This window comes from Podarcis erhardii, assembly GCF_964252035.2.
Source record: "Podarcis erhardii genome assembly, chromosome: 5".
Classification (NCBI taxonomy): domain Eukaryota; kingdom Metazoa; phylum Chordata; class Lepidosauria; order Squamata; family Lacertidae; genus Podarcis; species Podarcis erhardii.
In genome coordinates this window covers 80705437-80725902 of record NC_138509.1, presented here as the reverse complement: position 1 = coordinate 80725902, position 20466 = coordinate 80705437, and the positions used below count along the sequence as shown (strand labels likewise).

The window sequence follows — 20466 nt, the reverse complement described above, 5'->3', positions numbered from 1 at the left end:
CATGTCAGTCAATACAGACCCAATGCAGTCCTTCATTTCCAGTAATATCTAGTAGAAGAAGAGCCCTCCTGGATCAGGCCACCCAGATCAGATCATCCTCTTCTTACTGTGGTCAAACAGATGCTTATGGGAAGCATGCAAGCACGACTTTGCAGTTCCTAGCAATTGGTATTCAGGAACACATTGCCTCCAACAGTGGAGGCAGATTATAACCATCATGGCTACTAGCCACTGATAGCCTTATCCTGAGGCTACATGGTGGCAGGAGAATCTCTACGACTGCAGGAAAATGGCCTTCACAAAGAGGAACATTTTTTTGTTAAGCTAGCCGGCTACTCTGCAATGGTAGGTACATGCAATGTACACCCTGCCCCTGACCTTTACTGATCAATAGAGCCCAATATTAAGGACACTTCTCATTTTTATAACCGTTAAAATGAAAACAGCTTTTAACAAATAGCAGAGGTTTCTTGACATATTGCCATTCCAGAGTTGCTCTTTTCTCTCTTTCTTCTTTTTTAGAACTTCAGCTTCACAATATTATTATACAAGCAATCTCACATCTGGATATATTAGAAAAACACAAACCTATAAAAAATAGAGGAAGAATAAGGTCTTACTGGCAAAACCCTATCGTTGGTGATTAAAATATAAGCACGTTTTAATGCCTCACAAAAAATGTCCGTGATTTTTATAATGATGAAACTGCAGTTGGTGAATTATTTATATCAGATCAGCACTTATTAAAATTTGTCCCTTTGACTTATCTAATATTCCAAATAGTTAAACAAGCCATGATCAAGCAGCAGCACCAGGAGCCAATACATTAAAGATTGCAGTCTCTGCCCCTTTCTCACATCTGAAGAAAATTTGACTTTTCAGCTTTTCCTTCCAATCCAACCTCAACCATTCTGTGGTCATTATACTAAAAAAAAAAGGGGGGGGGGAAAGGTGGTCTACCATTTTGGCAAGTCAATCACAAGTCAAGTAATATGAAAGTACCACTCTAGAAACTGTTGCACAAGTACCACAATGCACTTGGCAAAGTGTACAACAAGTAGTGTTTAACAATATCTGCACAACAAAAGGAAACAGAAATAAATTGTTCCATTTGAACCAATCCAATACACATTCTTAAATGAATCCGTCCTTTATTGATTCCATCTCTCCCCCAATTTTACAGTTGGAGAACTGAGACAGATACAGTAAGTGACTTAGCATATTCATGGCAAATAAAAAAATTAAAAATTCAAGCACACCACAAACAACTTACAACAGAAATATTAGACCTCAGATTAGTTACTTGCATACTTATGAGTTGAGATGGAGATACTGATCTGTATCAGTTAGGAAACATCCTGTGAAATTTCACAGATGTGGTGGTTATTTTGGGAACAAGGACAATTCCAGATACTCCTCAACAATCAACTTGCCAACTTCTCTTCCCAATCAGTTCCCAGCCCATACTACCATCCAAAGAAGGGCCTCAAGTTCTTGCCTACAAGATATTTCCTTCTATTCTTGATGAGCTCCTGCTAACTGAACCTAACGTCCAAAACACCATTAAAGAAAAACCATTTGACTCTATCCAAACATCTTCAGCTTGGCAATACTGCATAACTGAGAAGGTTAGGTAAAATGAAAGGAAGTTCTGAAAGGCAGAGAAATGGTGGGCAAGGAGGGGAAGGAAACTATGAAATGTCAATCATCCTTCTAACTACTATATGAAAGGCAAAATTTAAAGTACACAAGAATATTCAGTCTAATTAGCAGCAGGTGAAGGTGAAGACGAAGAGCTTGCAGGAAGGGATCAGTTTATTTTATTTTTTGTTTAAGAAGAAATCTTAAAATTTAAAAACTGAAAACAGGTGAAGATTTTTGTTTACATAGTCATGCAATTTTTGGCGGCCATAATCCATAGTTAACCACAAACAACAGTTGCCACAGAATAACAATAAGACTTGACCAATATTAGCAGCATTTCTTAGGTATTTCAATTTTTTGGGTGCATCTGTGTTCTAAATGTTGCTTTATATTAAACTGAATATCTCAAATAATGTACACCATATTAATTAATCCATTTGTCATAAAATTACAATAAAAGATGAAACATACGTAAAAGGAGATCACAGTATGTACCAGATGTTACAAATTCTCAAGACACTGGAAATTCAACACCAGGTGGTTATGTCGGCCTAATGAAGCAACATCTCTACTCTCCAGGGACATGAAGGGTGCAGTTGAAGGCTCTCAGATATTGCTTAAAATATGCCATTTGTTAGGCATTAATTGAACAGTTTGAAATCCTGCTTTTTGTATAGTGGAGCCATATATGCGTTTAATTTACACAATATCATATGGAAATTTCTGCCGAGTGTTTGAGCCAGCTTTCATTCAAGTTAGATACTTTTGTTACTTGAGCTTACAGTTGATCAACCGATTTTGATTAATGAAGCAATAACTTAACCATATGTTATCTAAAATTAAAATTGAATTTCTTGCAGAATATATATATATACTATGTGTTAAAGGCCACACAGCCAGAGTTCAGGTCACTGCCATAACAATAAACTTCAATAAAATTAGCGGAACATAAAGTGCGACCTTTGGCAATCTCTAATGAACTTAAGGGCATCTAAATATATTTTCTTATCATTGAGTACTGCACTCTAAGTTATTACAGCTATGTGTGCCACGTGGTATGACCTCATGCAATTGAATCCTCCTGTAGCAAGTTATGCCTAGTTATCAATGCCAATTGAACTAGGGAACAATATGAGAAGTAACAATCGGAAGAGTAAAGTAAAATGATTCCCATATCTTGCTAAATTTAAATCTAAATTAGGGAAGCCTATATGGTGCCTCCCATGTGATGCTGGACTACAATTTCCATCACCTGTGACCATTGGCTATTCTGACTGGGGCTGATGGGAATTGTAATCCAACAACATGTGGAGGACACTGAAATGTCTGCCTCTGATCTAGATATTGTTAAGAGTGAACATCATCTCAAAAGTAGTTTCCAAAAATGAAAATTCAAGGTAGTAGATGCAAGACAAAGCAGGGCCAGTGCTCCTCAGTTTCTTCCACTTTTCTTTAGTGGAACAAATACAGGAGCAGCTAGATAACAATTTAAATTCACAGAGCCCTTTAATTGCACATCCTTTCAGTGGCCCCAGACCAGCAATCCTCAGATGCATATCCTTCCACAACAGTAGTCCTGAGAAGGAGTTGGAGCCACTCCCCAACCTTTCCTCTGTCAAACTGCTGGCACATCTCATGCGCTGAACCTTGAGGAGATCCTCCTGCCACTGGACTCTTGATGACCAGACCACAGACTCCTTGGAGGGATCAGGAGACCCCCCAAGCCTTCCTCTAGGGTATGGGTAGGCTAACTAAGGCTCAGGGGCCAGATTCGGCCCAATCGCCTTCTAAATCTGGCCTGTGGGTGGTTCAGTGTCCTTTTATTTAAAATGCATCTCTGGGTTATTTGTGGGGCCTGCCTGGTGTTTTTACATGAGTAGAATGTGTGCTTTTATTTAAAATGCATACCTGGGTTATTTGTGAGGCATAGGAGTTTGTTGTTGTTTTCCCTTCAAAATATAGTCCGGCCCCCCACAGGGTCTGAGGGACAGTGGACCGGCCCCCTGCTGAAAATGTTTGCTGACCCCTGCTCTAGGAAGTCCTCACAGCTTGAAACTCCAGTCTAGAGGAACACACCAGTCCTTTAACAGTCCAAGTGTAGAATAAAGCAGACAGGCTGCCATCTCTTCCAGTTGCTCTAAGAAACCACTGTGTAACTCCTGCCTTAGCTAACCTTGGTCATTATCCTCGCTTTGCCTACCCTATTCATCTGTTACCTTCCCTTCTGGTTCCTGGCCTACTGATTCCCACCTTGTTTGGGTTATCACCTTCCTTTGGTGGTGGACATCACTATTGATCAGGACATCATGTGGCTCAGTCCCTTTGCCCATGAGCGTGACATGAGATCTGTAGATGCTTCATCTTGACTCATCATACAGAAACTTAATAAAACATGCAAGGCAAGTTAAGGAAGCATTCACTCAATCCACGTGCTGCAGAGCATAATGCAAACTGACCTTGAATGTGCACCATCCAGCAATTTGCAGGGAATAGTGATTCAGATGTGTTAAATAAAAGGAAATTTCTAACTGTTGTCCTTAATGTAATATGCTGAGTGTCCTTGTCCTGAGCTCTGTAAGTAGCAGTATGTGATCAGTTATTTAGCACAAAATTACCAGGACAGAAATGATATATTGTATACCTATATTCAGACCTTCCTAAGAAGCCTGTAGATTATCCGAAAGAGAATGTCCTTTTGAAGTAACAGAAAAGTATTTCAAGTGAAGTAAAGATTATTTAATGTTAGTGAAGAGTGGGTAAAATCCTTTAACTTATGGACTGAAGGAAGGAACAAGAAAAAAGTCAGAACTATGAGATCACATTTAGCGGAAGTTACTGCATGAATATTGGTAAATAGACTATAACACAAGCTATTCTCCCTTTCTTACACACATTGCTCCTGATAAATCTGTACCAAACAAACTTAAAATTAATGCAGTTTCTATATTCAACACATCCTTTAGAGCCTCTTAGCGAGCATGAACTAGATGGACCAAGAAACAAAAGATAAGTACAGTGGTACCTTGGGTTACGAACAGCCTAGTTAATGAACTATTTGGATCATGAACACTTCATCCTTGGAAATGAGTATTCCAATTTGCGTATTATTTTTTTGGAATGCGAATTTGCGGGCTCTGGCTGTGGGAGGCCTTGGTAGGCCGCACCGTGGCCAGAACTAGGTCCCGGCACCTGTGTGGACTTGATTCAGCCTCCGCTGCCGGGCTCTCACCGCGGGAGGCCTCAGTAGGCCGCCCCTCGGCCCAGAGCTAGACCGCGCAACCCGTGAAGCCCGGATTCGGCCCCTGCTGCCGGGGGAAGAAGGCACCAGCCGCAGGAGGCCTAGCAGGCCGCACCGCGGCCCTCATCCCGCCCCCGAAGCCGCGGAAGCAGTGCCGGCCATAGGGGGCCCAGCAGGCCACACCGCAGCTCCAAACCCCGACGAGGAACACTTACCTAACCAAGACCAAGAGCGAAGTCCAGCGGTGAACCTGGTAAGAAAACAAAGTGAGCCTGGGCCGAAAAGCATCAGCTCTTTACTGGCCCTTGCCCCCCCCAGCTGGTAGCAAGGTGAGTGGCACCTGGCAGGTAAGCCCACCCACCCTGTGGGAGGGGGGGGAGTGGAAAATTTTGGGATTCTGCCTTGTTCCTTTGTTTCTGGGAGTCTGCCTTGTGCCTTTGTCTCTGCTTTGCTCCTTCGTTTTGGGGACTTTTGGGGAACTCTGCCTTGTGCCATTGTTTTGGGGACTGTGTGGAACTCAGTTCAGCTACTTATTGATTGACTGTGGGACTGTTGACATGGATAAACGCAGCAAAGGGAAGAGAACCATGATAACTCTAAGAAGCAAATTATTTCTAAGCGTGAAAGTGGGGTCCGTGTAAGTCAGGGGTTGGCAAACTACGGCTCCCGGGCTGGATCAGGTCCGCCTGGGTCCTAGATCTGGCCCGCCCAGCCATTTAAGAACCCGCCATGAAGCCGAGACTCCTGGCGATGGCGATGGGTGGAAGAGGCCGAGTGGTAGCGGCTCTGGCAATCAAACGCCGTGCCTGATTTACCTCAGCGTGGCACAGGGGTGTCTCTGCCAAGCAAACGCCTCACTTGGTTTACCTCAGCAACGTTTGATTCACAGAGACGTCCCCGCGCTGCGCGGAGGTAAATCAGCCGCCGCTCGGCCTCTTCCTCTTGTCGCCTGCAGAAGCTCCGTCCGGGCAGTCAAGCTGGCTTCTGGTGGTGGCGCTGCGGCCACCATGCAGCCCTGCATCATGATGGGCGGCTCCAATGACAAGAAAAGGTGTGGATCTGGGTTGCATTGCTCGCCTCCTTCACATGCCCCCCACTCCTTGTTTCGGGTAGAGGGCCGGGCTGCCTTTGCTTGCTTGCTTACCCTGATATCATGAATATTATTCGTAGTTTTGTGCCCCCAGAAGCTGAGCGTTCACGTGGAGTTTGATGGTGGAAGGACAAAAATCCTCTTCCCTCTCTGCTTTCCCACCAGCCTTTCTCCTCTTGTTCTCCCTCCAACTCAGGCCATTGGGGAAATAGTAGTAGTAGTAGTAGTAGTAGTAGTAGTAGTAGTAGTAATCTTCCTCCCGACGCTGCCGTTGCCCTGGTGCTCCTGTGGGCCAGAAAGCGTAGTGGACGAGCTCACTCTGCCTACCCGCTACACGAGAAGAAGCAGCAGTGTGGTGGCAGCGGCTCTTTCTCTAGGTGGGGAGAAAGCCCATTTTGCGGTGGCGCCGCCAGCCCTTTGGCGAATGAGGCAGGCGGCAAAGCGAGAAGGAGGCTGGGGTGGGTGGGGAGGAGGACTCCTTGCCCCCCTCACCTCTTCTTCCAGCTCCCTCCTGGTGCTGCTTCTCCGGAGCTGCCATCCCTCCTTCGCCTTGACCGTTGTCTGCATATTTAACTAGCCACCCATTTCTCTGTGGGGTGATTGTGGGTCTCGGTATGTGTGTGTTTTGGGGGGTAGCGGGAGGATGAGCAGTATGGTGGTGGGTGAGCTAGTCTGTTGAGGAGCCTTGCCCACCCCGATTTAATGCACATTATTTTATTTTATTTTATTACACCTGCCCTTCCCCCGCCCCATTCTTCCCAGTGTGCATAGGAATTTGTTCATTCCCCCCCCCAAAAAAAATATAATCCAGCCCCCCAACAAGGTCTGAGGGACAGTGGACCGGCCTCCTGCTGAAAACGTTTGCTGGCCCCTGGGTGTAAGTGATCTGGCAACGCAGTTTGGTATGGCCAAATCTACAATTTGTACCATCTTAAAAAATAAGGATGCCATTAAGGGGGCCAGTGTTGCAAAAGGTGTTAAAACACTCACAAAGCAACGAACACAGACAATGGAAGAAATGGAAAAACTGCTTTTAATATGGATAACCGAGAAACAGTTGGCCGGTGACAGCATTTCTGAAAGCAGAATTTGTGAAAAAGCTTTACATTTGCATGCCAACCTCATCGCAAATGCCCCTGGAGCAAGTGATGAGGTTGAGAGTTTCAAGGTAAGCAGAGGGTGGTTTGAAAATTTTAAGAAGAGAAGTGGCAGTCACAGTGTGGTGAGACACGGTGAAGCTGCCAGTGCCAACAAAATAGATGCTGACCGATTTGTTTTGGAATTTAAAGATTATGTTGAGTCACAGGGCTTCGTTCCCCAACAAGTTTTCAACTGTGATGAGACAGGCCTCTTTTGGAAGAAAATGCCAAAGAGGACCAACATCACAAAAGAGGAGACAGCATAAGCCCATGAAAGATAGGCTAACCCTTTTATTTTGTGCAAATACAAGTGGATATTTTAAGTTGAAGCCTTTGCGAGTCTACCATTCTGAGAACCCCAGGATTTTTAAGAAGAACAATGTCATAAAAAGCAAACTGCATGTGAAGTTGGGGGGCGAACAGCAGAGCTTGGGTAACAAGACAATTTTTTATTGAGTTTGGGCCAAGTGTGAAAAAATACCTCCAGGACAAAAATCTTCCAATGAAGTGCCAAGTCATCCTCCAGGCTTGGAGGATGAGTTGTAGGAAGGGTTTGCGTTCATCAGTGTAAAGTTTTTCCCCCCAACGCAACTTTTCTCATCCACCCCATGGACCAGCAGGTCATATCTAATTTTAAGAAGCTTTACACCAAAGCATTGTTCTAAAGGTGCTTTGAGGTGACCTTGGACACAGAACTAACCTTAAGAGAGTTCTGGAAGAATCATTTTAATATCCTCCATTGCTTACATATGATAGACAAAGGATGGAGAGAACACTGAAGGAAGCATGGAAGAAATTGTGGCCAGAAGCTGTCCCAGAACATGTAACAGAGGCTGTTGAAGAGGATGCTCTTCTTGTTGAGGATATTGTGTCTCTGGAAAATTCCATGGGCTTGGAAGTAAGTGGTGCTGATGTGGAGGAGTTAGTGGAGGAGCACAGGGCTGAGCTCACCACAGAAGAACTTCAAAACATTCTGATGGAGCAGCAAAAGGCGGCAACCGAGGAAATATCTTCAGAGGAGGAGAGCAGAGAAAGTCTATTTACAGCAACAATCAAAGAAATGTTTGCAAAATGGGATGAAGTGCAAACTATTGCTGAAAAATATCACCCTGATAAAGCTGCTGTAAGTCATGCCACTAACACCTGCAATGTCTCACTTTAGACATGTTTTAAAACATCGGCAAAAGGAAGTCTCAATTTTTGGTAAGGAAAAGATCCAGTGAGTCTGAACCAGGTGGCGGTGGTGTAGGTGGCAGTGGTGTAAAAAAAAGCAAGGGAAGGAATGGCAGGAGAGGAGTCACCAATTGTGAATCTGGAAGAGGACCCCAACCCCCCATCCAAACAATGACTATCATCAGTGCAGGTAAGAAAGAAAAAAAATCACATTTTCATTTTTTTAAATCATCAATACTGTTTTATTGATTGTACAGTACAGTACATTGTTTATTGCTTTCATTTTATGGATCAATGGCCTCATTAGATAGTAAAATTCATGTCCAATTACTGTTTTAGGGGTTGTTTTTCATCATCTGGAACGGATTAATCGGTTTTCCATTACTTTGTATGGGAAAGCACATCTTGGTTTAAGAACACTTTGGTTTAAGAACCGGCTTCCGAAATGGATTAAGTTCGTAAACCAAGGTACCACTGTAATGAGGGTGCCAGGCGAGCCTCCTGGGGGAGAGCATTCCATAAAGCTGAGAGCCATCACAGAAAAAGCCCATTTTTGTGTTTCCACCCTCCGGACCTCTCGTGTTGTCTATGCAGGAGAAGACTGTAAAATTTTATGTAGGAAGGATACCTGAGCGAACACAATGCCTGGTTAATGCACCCAAAAAGTCTGATGCGCTGCAATCTTGGGACCGTACCACTTCATAATGTGGAGGTTGGTTCAATACCCCTAAGTCAAAACCTTCCTGCTCAGGAAAGCTAGTATATCAGGAAGAAGTGGTCTGGATGTGCCTTCATCCCAACATGCTACTTTGATTTATCAGAGAACACTGAGATATAGAATCTGCCCTCTGTGTTCTAAAAGGGAAAAATATCTACATTTTTTTTAGTAACTAAACAAATAGGACTAGCAGTGAAATTTATCTGTGTGGAAAGCTCCTGACCAAGGTCCTATCCAGCCATGTCCTCCTCTGGGATACGCCATTCTCCCTCCCCTCTGGTTTTCTTTTTCTTTTTTCCCAGTCCATCTTTTTATTTTTTTTAAAAAATTCTGACATTACAGAACTAAACTCAAATGTATTAATTCCACTCTTACATCTCATGACATAACAGAAAAACTTCATGAGCCAAGAAAGGGGGAGAAGCGTATAAACTAAAATATGAATCAGCATTTTAACAGCTGAACAGAGAAAGGGAATTAAAATGCTGCAATTTTTTTAAAAAAAACATGAGTAGATGGGTAAAGCATGTAGAACTGAAAATTTACAAACTAGTTAAAACCTGGAATCGCTGACTGCTCAAAAACTACACAGATGGACCGTGGGGATGAACAGCAGAAACAGGTAATGCGTGAGGCGGTTGCATTGTCCTAGATGCTTCCCATTCCACCAGTCTCCAAAGAAAGCCTGATATTAATTAGATATTGAGCCAGGCTAATGCTGGCTGCAGATCCAGTTATGGTAACCTGCCTGTCAGTAGATCCTTCCACTGGATTGGCAATTTTGATCTGCGCCCCAGACATCTGGCGAATCTCATTGATCTTGGCGCCTTGACGCCCAATGATGCATCCAATCAGATCGTTTGGAATGGTGAGTTCATGAGAAATAGTTTGAGCTGATGCATCCAAACCATGGAATCCAGTGTTGCCATGAGACATTGGAAAGTGTGACTGTTGCATTGCCAACTGTTGCAGCTTGGTCAGATCTGGCTGTGGAATGGCATACTGTCCTTGAATGGTATAGGCCTCTTGAGGTGGTCCCTCCAGGTCAGAGTTGAGGCACACTGATGGGGTGGTGTGGAGGTTACTTGCACTGCCGCTGCTGTACCTGTCCTGACCGCCTGCAAAGATGACAGGAGAACTGGATGGCTTGGGTCGGTAGGGGATGGTGACACCCTTTGGGGGAGACTCCAGCATGACCACACATAACTGCCTCCCCTCTGGTTTTCTGACCATCTACTGCAACCATGCATAACAATGCCCACTGAACTGTTTCTGGTGCCCCCTCTTAGGGTTTTTCTTTTTTTAAAAAAAGGGAATTCTACAAACCTTGGGTCAAGCCTGCTGGTGCATTGAGGCTGCAGAATGGGGGGGGTAGCAAGACTGAATTCTCTTCAATATAAGTAAAATAATATTCTCTGAACTAAGTATCAAACAGAAGGCTGCATTAGAATCCTGCTAGTTCCAGCTATTCTATGTATAGGACACAGACACCTATCCCTATCCCTATCTCTGAAGGAGCATGCACTTCTGTAATTCCCACAATTGCAGTCTAAAGGGCTGTCACATGGCGGTTGGAGCAAGTTTGTTTTCTCCTGCTTTGGAGTGTAGGACCCAAACCAATGGATTCAAGTTACAAGGAGATTCCCACTAAACACCAGGAAGAACTTCCTAATATTAAGAGCTGTTCAACAGTGGAACAGTCTCCCATGAGAGGTGGTGCACTCTCCACTGTTTAAAAACTGGATGTTTTTAAACAGAGGTTGGATGGCCATCTGCCATGGATGATCTAGTTGAGATTCCTGCATTGCGAGGGGTTGGAATAGAAGACCCCTGGGATCCCTTCTAACTCTATGATTCTATGACAGAGTACAAAAGCACCTTGATGAGTCATTTCTATCTGCAGAATGGAACTAAAAATCACCTTACACCACAGGTCTCATTGTCAGAATAACAAAGAGAATGGTGCGTTTAAAAACTTACATATTACACAAAGCATTAACTGCATGAATGATACAGATTGCAACTGGAATGTCCATACTCTCCAGATTCTTAATTTCTGACTTAAAGAAAAAACATCCTAGATGCAGCCCTTCAGTATTGTATTAAAGATCTTACCATATGAATCTGAAACAATATTTACAAATGTTACTTATAAATATTTTGAAACTACAGTTATCTTCCCTAAAGAACAATTTGGTAAACATTCTGCTGACTTGTACTCACCCTTTCTTTCTGCTCACGTGGGCTTTATTTCCAAGCCTATTCAATATAATGTTTTCCAAGCAGGGACCATGTGAATTGTTCATATAAATGGAGCAAATTAAACTGTCTCCACATATATCCTATCACATTTGTAGCCCTGATTTCTCTCCTTAACACGTGGCCAAGACAGCGTATTATCTCCCTGCAGAGGTTGACCTCAGGATATTAGATTCTGCCACACAGCTCTCTTGTACTAAACTGAGGGGAAACACTTAATCACCCCTGCCTTTTCAGGGAAAAATCAACTTTAAATTTGCCATGATGAAAAATCAATAAAGCAGTAATTGCTTGGCTTATCATTGTGTGGAGGAACAAATTGGGAAGCGAAGCTTAGCGTCCACACAGATTTCAGTGAAACACATGGAGTTTCAGGATCACTAAGCTAGAAAAGGGAAAGGTCTCAGAGCGATAATTAAATCTACTCATGCTGATTTTCTGCCAAATTTATTTCCCAAGTGTATATAAAATGTTTCACTGCTTACTAGCTAGGCATAACTAATCAATTCAACACTGGGCCAACACACATGAGAAACAAAAATGCAAATTCAAGAATGAAGGCATCAGGATAACATATTCATTTAGCATTAGTCAATATTATTTCTTGAATTCAAAGAAACGAATCCTTATTTCACTCTACCCCTTTGATATTTAAGATCACTTTTACAAATGTCTTTTCCCTATAATCCCCTCTAAATCTTTTACACACTGATTCATTCCCGGTACCAAAATAGTGTTATCACTGTCAGATATTTTAACCATCTTTCACTTCACATTTTTCAAATTGTATGTTTTAATGAGCAGCTCCATTTTAATAAATCAAGAAAACTTTTAATTGTATTATGCATGATATATTAAAGTCAACTGTTTAAGCACCTCATAGCAGTAATCCAACATGCCTGGTTTTAATATGGAAAAGTACCATTTTCTTCTTCAGCAGTATTTATATTGCACCTTATCACAGTGCTCTTGTGGCCACATATTTAATTTACTTTGAGTTTGACTAGCCAGGCCTAGAATTTAAAGAAAATCAGGTCTGCCAATAAAGCTGTCATAAATCCTGATGCCATCATAAATAAAATTCAAATGCTGTTTTCAGTTAGTCCCAAATTAAAACACCCTCTGCCATTGAAAACATTCTTGTAAAAGTGGTGTATTTTTATTAATAGACCTAATTTTATGCAGAAAATTAGCATAGCTCCAATGGAAGTGCAATTTGGATCTGTCAAATTCAAATTAGATGGGGGAAATCTCTCACACCTCCCCTACTCTGCTATAAAAAATATTTTTGTGAGGGAGTCCTTCAACTGGTTATAGGGACTGTGATAATTAAAACATTTAAAGTAGCACAAGCCCCCTTGTCTCTAATCTGTAGCTCAGGTCAGCTGTCTGTAAATTCTAATTTGTCCTCCATTTGTATTCATGACAGGAAAATGCCGCATATGTAACAGCAAACCAGCAGGAGGGTGTAGTGGTGGGCTTGGAGGTCAAATAATTTGATTTCTGAGCAGATTACATGTAACATCCAACATCTAATCTCACACCTGATTTGGCAATAAAATTATAATAAAAGTAATGTTAAGACACCATTACTAAGGGGCAGATAAAAGAACAACCTTTCTTCATGTGCTGGAAAACAATATGCTTCTTTATACCACATGTTTTCCTTAGCAAAGCAGTCCATTTCCAGAATCCTGCTACTTTCCAAAGTGCTCCTTTAAGACTTGAGAGAGGGGCAGGGCAATTTCTTGCATTTATTTTAAATACAAGGCAAAGCATGGGGAATAAAAGCTAAGCATCCAATGAATTGGTAATTTCAATTACAAATCAATATTTATTTTCGACTAATAGTTTTTGCTGGCTGCAGAGAATTTATAAACTATATGAAGTTGTATCCAATGTTAGTTCTACACAGAGTAAGCCCATTAAAAATTATGCACATGACTAACTTAAATCCATAAATTTCACTGGGTCTACTCTGTGTATAACTTAGTTGGATACACCCTGTATTCAGATAAAATATGGCTAATGTGTGTGTGGGGGGGTGTTTCAACAAAAGTTAAGAATAGTAAGACAACAATTATTGCTCATATTTCCTTCGGATATTAACTTTCATACATCTAGCTTTGCCAAAAGCACCTATAAGAATTTTGTGGTTATCTGGTTTACTCCCCCCTCCTACACCAATTAAATGATTTTCTAACATGCTAATTCCTTAAAATTATTTCAAAAGGTATTTTGGCCTCAATCTGGATTTCATTTCAGATTATTTTTCAAGCAAATTACATCAGCAGAATTCTTAATACTGACAGTATCTGTTACTGAACCAGTGGCAGAATTTGTTACAAAATTCAATCTTCAAACAGGGACATATTTTCAAAAATACAGGAAACTATTGTTTCCCCTACTGGTCAAAGTTCACACTGTAAGCTCTTTGGGGCAAATTACTTTTTAAAGAACTATGGCAGCCTTCTTTAACTTCTAGATATTCTGTCTTCTAGATATTCTGGACTACAATTCTCATGAGTCTCAGACAGCATGGTTGTGCTGACTGAGGTTGAGGCTGATTGGCAGTTGTAGTCCAAAATATCTGCAAAACACTAGGAAAAGGCTGCACCATGGGAAACACTTGGGAAAGGCTGCACCATGTACATTGATGACTATGTACGTTTACTGGCAATGCCAGGTATTGTCTTATTTCCTGCCCCACATAAATGACTGCAAAATCCTGACACACCTTTTACTTTCCTTGCTGGAAGGACTTCCCCTCATTGACATTCAACTCCCTCTTGCAAGATCCCTTTAGAGATGCCATACTCCCTCAAAATTGCCCTCAGTTTTACATACTGTTAATTTTAATTTCTATCTGCTTTGTTAATCTTTGCTGGCTCTGTTGGATAGCTCAGAGACAGAACCTTTCAGCAGTGTATAGTCCTATTGGTCACTTCCACCCAACCAACTTTCTGGGGGCTCTAAGGCTGGTGCTAAATTGTGGTCATCAGGTTTGGTGGTGGGGTGTATGTGTCTATTTCCTTTTAATTCAGTTCAGGATATGAGTGAAATATGCTTGGACTCTGAAGTGGTGACAGTAGGACCAATATAACTTGTGCCTTCCCCTAGATTTCTTTACATGCTGGATGACACTGGACACTGTGATGGAGCCATCACTTCAAGATAAGGATGTAAGAACATGCCAGATCAGACCACTGGCCCATCTGGTCCACCATCTTGTTCTTACAGTGACTGATCAGATGACTATGCCTAGATCAACAGCAGGACCTAAGCACAACACTACCCATTTGTGTGTCCTAGTAGGAGTGGCCGCTGAGACCATATAACACTGGTCCTGAAAGACCTTCATTGGCTCCCAGTACATTTCTGAGCACAATTCAAAATGTTGGTGCTGACCTTTAAAGCCCTAAAGGGCCTTAGCCCAGTATACCTGGAGGGCCTTCTGATGGTTCCCTCACTGCGAGAAGTGAGGTTACAGGGAACCAGGCAGTGGTGCCCGCCCTGTGGAACACCCTCCCATCAGGTGTCAAGGAAATAAACAACTACCTGACTTTTAGAAGACATCTGAAGGCAGCCCTGTTTAGGGAAGTTTTTAATGTTTAATGCTATATTGTGTTTTTAATATTCTGTTGGGAGCCGCCCAGAATGGCTGGGGAAACCCAGCCAGATGGGCGGGGTATAAATAATAACAACTATTATTATTATTATTATTATTATTATTATTATTATTATTATTATTCCACTTCTGACAGTGGTATAGAAAAAATAGTTATCATGGCTAGTAGCCTTAATATGTCTTATCTTCCAATAACTTGTCTAGCTCTCTTTTAAAGTTACTCAAGGTGATGACCATCACTATTGGTTGTGGAAGTGAATTCCATATTTTAATCAGGTGCTTTGTGAAGAAGCACTATGTGTTGTCTGTCCTGAATCTTCCAATGTTCAGCATCACTGGATGCCCTTCATAGGAAGCAATTAATAAATTAACTACTACTAAATCGTTTCTCTCCAAGAATTTAGTTAGTATCGTTATGGTTCGCAACTGGAGTTTCATTTACTCTCAGAATCAATTGTAAACCCAGAACAATACGGGAAATGAAGAAATCTCTGAACAACCAGTATATAGCTCTTGAATAGATTATGGACTGCATATCACACAATATCTTTACTGAACTACAAATGGGGAAGGAGTATTTTGGACTTTTACGTAGTTTGGCTTGAAATATAGCCTTAATTTGATAGACATTTTTTGAAAGCCAGATAGCACACCACTTCTGATTAACTTCAGAATAAAGAATATAAACTTGTAGCTAGGAGTAAAACTGCATGTATCTTGACGTGGGAGCTCTGTGATAATCTTTATAAAAGCAGCCTCAGAACAGCAGTGCTGTGGGAGGTATTTAACCCTTCTCTCCTACATCATTTTCTCTGGTTGAAATTTCCCACCCTCAAAAAAGAAAGAAAGAAAAAGAAACCCGACAACAGATTTGCTGTGGGGGAGGCACAATAGGATACCTGTCTTATCTCTCCTTGGATTAATAGCCACTGGGCAGGGCGGGGTGGTGGAGAGAGATGGAAAATGAATGAATGATGGCACAACAGGAAGCAGACTCTCCCCTCACCTGCTGCCCAAGCTCCTTCCCTCTCCCCTGGCTGATGTGTGCACAATTCTCCCACATCATCTGTGCTTTGCTCCTAGGACAGAATGGATTGGGAGGAGTTTTGGGCCCTAGCCTCTGTTTTCAAGTTGACCAGGCTCTGGCATCATAAAGATTCCACAAAGGCAAACAAATCACTTTCACGTTGAACAAGTTGCCCTGGGATCTTAATACACTCCTGATGTAACTTCTTACATGAAAGCTCCCAGACTTGAAAGTGCTTAATCACCTGCTGAGTACTATTGAGATGACAGACTAAGTTAGAGGAAGCTACATTCCACTTTGAAGTTAGGATGTCCATGAAGCACAGTTGAGTTATCCAGTTTTACTTTCACACAATGCCCTTTTAAATACTTTCCAATTTAAGCTTTAAGTCAAAGTAAAACTACAAAAACCTACCCAGATGCCTTAAAAGCATGCTAGGGTCTCAAGGCAGGGAAAATGCAGGTAACTCTTGTTCTCGGTTATTACTGCTTCAAGAGTAGAGGTACTGGCCTAGAGGTGGCAATAACTTTAGCAGTTTTATCTTTTGTCACAATGGACATTGCTAAATGTGAGAAGCCTATATGTCTATTATAATACATGCACACAGTGTATCTGGATAACTTAATTAGAAAATTAACATAAAAGAAAAGATTTTCTTCAGATGTAATGAGTGCCCAGTGTGCTTTGAAGTTAAAGGGAATAAAGCTTCAACCATTTTTGAATAGATCATTAAACTGAAAAGTTTATGAAATTTGAACATCTATAATCACCTCTGCTTCAGTTACTGAGAAGCAATAAAATTATTAGCTTAAAATCTATGAGGCTAATTATGTTTTAGATTTTCAGTTTTGCATTGCACATCAGGAAAGTTCAGTATATTGTGTCAATCAATTGCCTGTATATTAGGCATCTAGTTAGAGAAGTTCTCCATCATCCAATTTAACTATGCACACCAAATGCTGATATTTAGAGAACAGGAAGACTTGGAGACAAGATAGTATGGCCTTTGGGATTACTATAGGCAGAAGGGGGATAAGCTCTCTCAATATGTCTGCTTTTGTCAGAATAAAAATTACATATCCCAATTCACTGACCTCAGGTTTTCAGGTTGTATTAAACCAGTGTTTCATACATTAAGTATTTTAAAGCTTGCGAACATGTTTCTAGCACAAAGCTTGTGGGGATCTCAAAAAGACTAATTGGAGAAAACAGCAGGCTACCAATGAATCAACCTACCAATGTTACAACCTAGGGTCACTCCATAAAAACATTTTTCTATGTAATGAAGGCATGATTGGTAATTTTTCTTCAAGTAATTTTTCTTCAAGTTAAGTCTTCAGTTGCAGGGGTACCTTCTGAATGTTGAAAGCTCAACATTTTAACCTAAAATGCTACCCCCCCCAATAGTGCAGCTGCTACTAGGATGAGTAGAATGTAATCTTATGAACATCCATGGACATCTATTGAATACTGTATGGGATGTGCCTGCTGATGAGCAATTCAACTCCATTCTACACCATTTTGTTAGTGCTTCTCTCTGTACCAATCCATCAGAGAAACACTTGTCTACTATTTTTAAAATGCAATACACCAAAAGGCTAATCCTCTCCCCTAGATATCAGAGTTCTCCGTCTCAGGTGCTTGAATATGAAACTATTTTTTGGGGGGTAGGAAACTGAGGTGAACAGCAGTATCTATAGCTACTAGTAGGAAACATACATGTGCACCCACTTGTAAATGAAGCTTCAGTTCTTCAAGAATAGATAATTATTACTGGCTGATTTTGGACTAACCTCTTCCCACAAAACTAAATGTTATGAAGTAATAAAATTCACACAACCCAACATTGTGTCCCATGTTCAACTTTACCTACTCTGTGCAGAAAAGCTGATCTTCATAATAGGTATGTCCTATGTTTTCTCTGGCGTAAAAATGTCTTATTTTCTACTAATCTGGAACTACTACTTGACTCTAATAATAAACTATGTGTTTTGAGCTATGCATACACAAAAGTTCAGTTTTAAGGATATTTTGGAAGTACCTTAACCATTCAGGGGAATAATTTGAGAGATACAATGTACAAATGTCTCTCTTTCAGACTTGTCTAGTTATTAGGGTCTTGTGCTCTGTATATGCCAAATAACTGACTTGTTTTAGGTTGTACATATACCAGGGCTTGCATATGTATCTGTATCTATCTCTCTATAAAAACAGTACTTTTAGTTCATCTAAATTTCATAGCTCAATTACCTTCTTCCTTTTTCTTCTTTGCTTCTTCTTCACTTCTTTCTTTAGCTTTTAATGCTTCATCAGCTTTTGCTAAAAATAAATAAAATGCTGATTAGTTGTTCAGTAATTAATATTTTTGATAAAACAACTTCTTATGAGGGATGGTCAGAAAGACACTTCTTGCGTCCTATGGAAAATGCAATTTACTGTGGACACAAGAAGGGACTGTCTCAAGTCCCAACTTGTCCCTGTATAAAATATATACATGATGCTCAAAGAAGAAACCATTAGAGCAGCTGAACATTTTCCTTAGACTATCTTTGAGATATGTGGATGCTTTGAAGTATCCCACCACACATTTTCTTCCCAATACCTTTCCACTAGATAATAGACTGAAGCACTCATGGGCTCTATGTCTCCAGTGTTTGGGCTCCATAAGCAAAGCATGCCATACCCTGGTGCCCCCTTTGAAACTGGTCTGCTGGATGAAGAAACCTTGTACTGCTTCCTGTTTCCTTCTGTAGACACAACAGAGTTTCACTTGATGGATCAGGGCCTCTACATATATTTTTCTTCAGTGCAAGTCATAGCAGCAGCATTTAATTCATGTTATTACAGCATCTTCTAAGAAGAGTCTCCTTTCCTTTAGAAACAGCTTCCCTTATTACTTAATTATCTACAAGTTGCTCAACTGCAGGGGTTTTAAACACTTTACTACAGATGTTAAAGAAGATTAAAAATATACAGCACAGTAACAAGGGACTATCAATATACTCTGTAAATTAATTAAATTTCTGTTCTAGCACATCATTTATTCCAAAGCGTTAATGTCTCAAAGGGGCCATTCTCTTTTATTGCCATCTCACTGCCTGATGAGTGAACTTGGAATAAGTCTCTAATAGCATTATAGTTGATGAAATATTAAGTTTTTAAAAGTACTGCCATGTCGAAAGATGAAGAACCAAAACATGGGTAGTCAGACTTTAGACCAGCCCTTAATATGTAATAAATCCATTATATGCCTAGTATACCGGCTGTTTTGCACTACGTTAGTTTGCTGCACCAATACATTAGTTATATGAATATTCAATTGACATAGTGAGTATGAAGTACATGAATGACACATGACCACAACTTTCAAAGTCTAATGTCTCTTTGTATTTAGTAGCTACACCTTCTTAAAATATACAATTTAAATACTGATGCTCTGAAATGATAGAAGCAATTACAGAGACATCTGTTTCCATTTCCAAGCTTTTAGACACACTTAGGCTACATTTAAAGTCATGAAATATTAAAACTTTTCTGCCAGCAATATCATTACAAGAATCTATTAAATTAGATAATAAAAACAAACCACTGATAACTGTAAAGACTTTTACTTCATTTACACTTTATTCTCCCTAGTAGCAGGATAAGGATAACAGAAATTCCATTTAAATTCAATTTTGGTTATACATGTAATTGTAGCTATACCCCTTGAGTCATGTAAAATGCTCAGCTTATGTTTCTTTCAAATTATCCTGCTCAGATTCACATTCCACTCCTTACAACCATCTTCAATATGTATTAGCAAAGCTCATTAGACTGAAATTTAATAATGCAAACATTAGGTGGGTCTCAAGATCCTCCATTATCAACACAAGATGGATTGCTTATATATAGCTCTTAGGCTAACCAGGCAAAATTTAGATTCAATAAACTACGAGGCTTAAATTTGATTTATTTATTTCTCTATGCCAGTTTGTTCTTCATAACTGATTTGTTCCCTGCATAGGAACAGTTCATCATATTTTTGAAAGATAGCAAAATTATAAGTTTAAAAGAGAGATTGTTATCTCATAGTTAGGCATGTGTTTCTGTGTAGCCTATACTTTGCTAATTTTCTTGACTTCTATGTACCAGTAGGAATTTTTAAGGTATTTTAAAGGAGATGCTTATTTTCCTTTCTTGGCCCATTATTTGAGCATGGTAGCAAATGCATAACACCCTAAAATGTTTTAATATGGCCCATAAATGGAGATGCTCAGCCTAGCCCACTTAGAAGAAGATTCTAGCAAAACAACTGCTTCCAAGTGAATGTGCTGAGGAATTACACATAATCTATTTTGAGAAGTTTAAGATGTCACAGTTTAAAATCAGGAGAAGAAACATTTCTGTTTTTCTTTCAGTGCAATACTGGAAAAATACTGCATGCATGCAAAAATTCAAAACCAAATATTTCTGTGTTGAATTCATGAAACAATTATTTGGAATTCGAAAGAACAAACTGTTCCTGAAATCTATAATCCTTGCACTACTGTGTTCCGTGAGACTGCTAA

The 20466-nt window shown here is 40.5% G+C and overlaps 1 protein-coding gene and 1 long non-coding RNA gene across 4 annotated transcripts in view; both read right to left on the bottom strand.

Annotated features, from left to right (window-relative positions):
• RSRC1 (arginine and serine rich coiled-coil 1) overlaps positions 1-20466 on the bottom strand; it is a 161742-nt gene that overhangs the window by 17214 nt on the left and 124062 nt on the right. For 2 of the 3 annotated variants that reach the window (XM_081862749.1, XM_081862750.1), the window contains exons 7-8: positions 18167-18235; positions 8497-10120 (exon numbers count right to left, since the gene is read on the bottom strand). In XM_081862749.1, coding sequence (XP_081718875.1) covers positions 9651-10120; positions 18167-18235 — 539 coding nt within the window. In that variant the 3' untranslated portion in view covers positions 8497-9650. Of the gene's footprint in view, positions 1-8496; positions 10121-18166; positions 18236-20466 lie in introns of those variants that run through there. The other variant, XM_081862751.1, reaches the window with a different exon arrangement.
• On the bottom strand, positions 1798-5691 carry LOC309342403. The gene is made up of 2 exons (XR_014156778.1): positions 5098-5691; positions 1798-4216 (listed from the first exon to the last, which is right to left on the bottom strand). It is a non-coding gene; the product is annotated as an uncharacterized lncRNA (long non-coding RNA).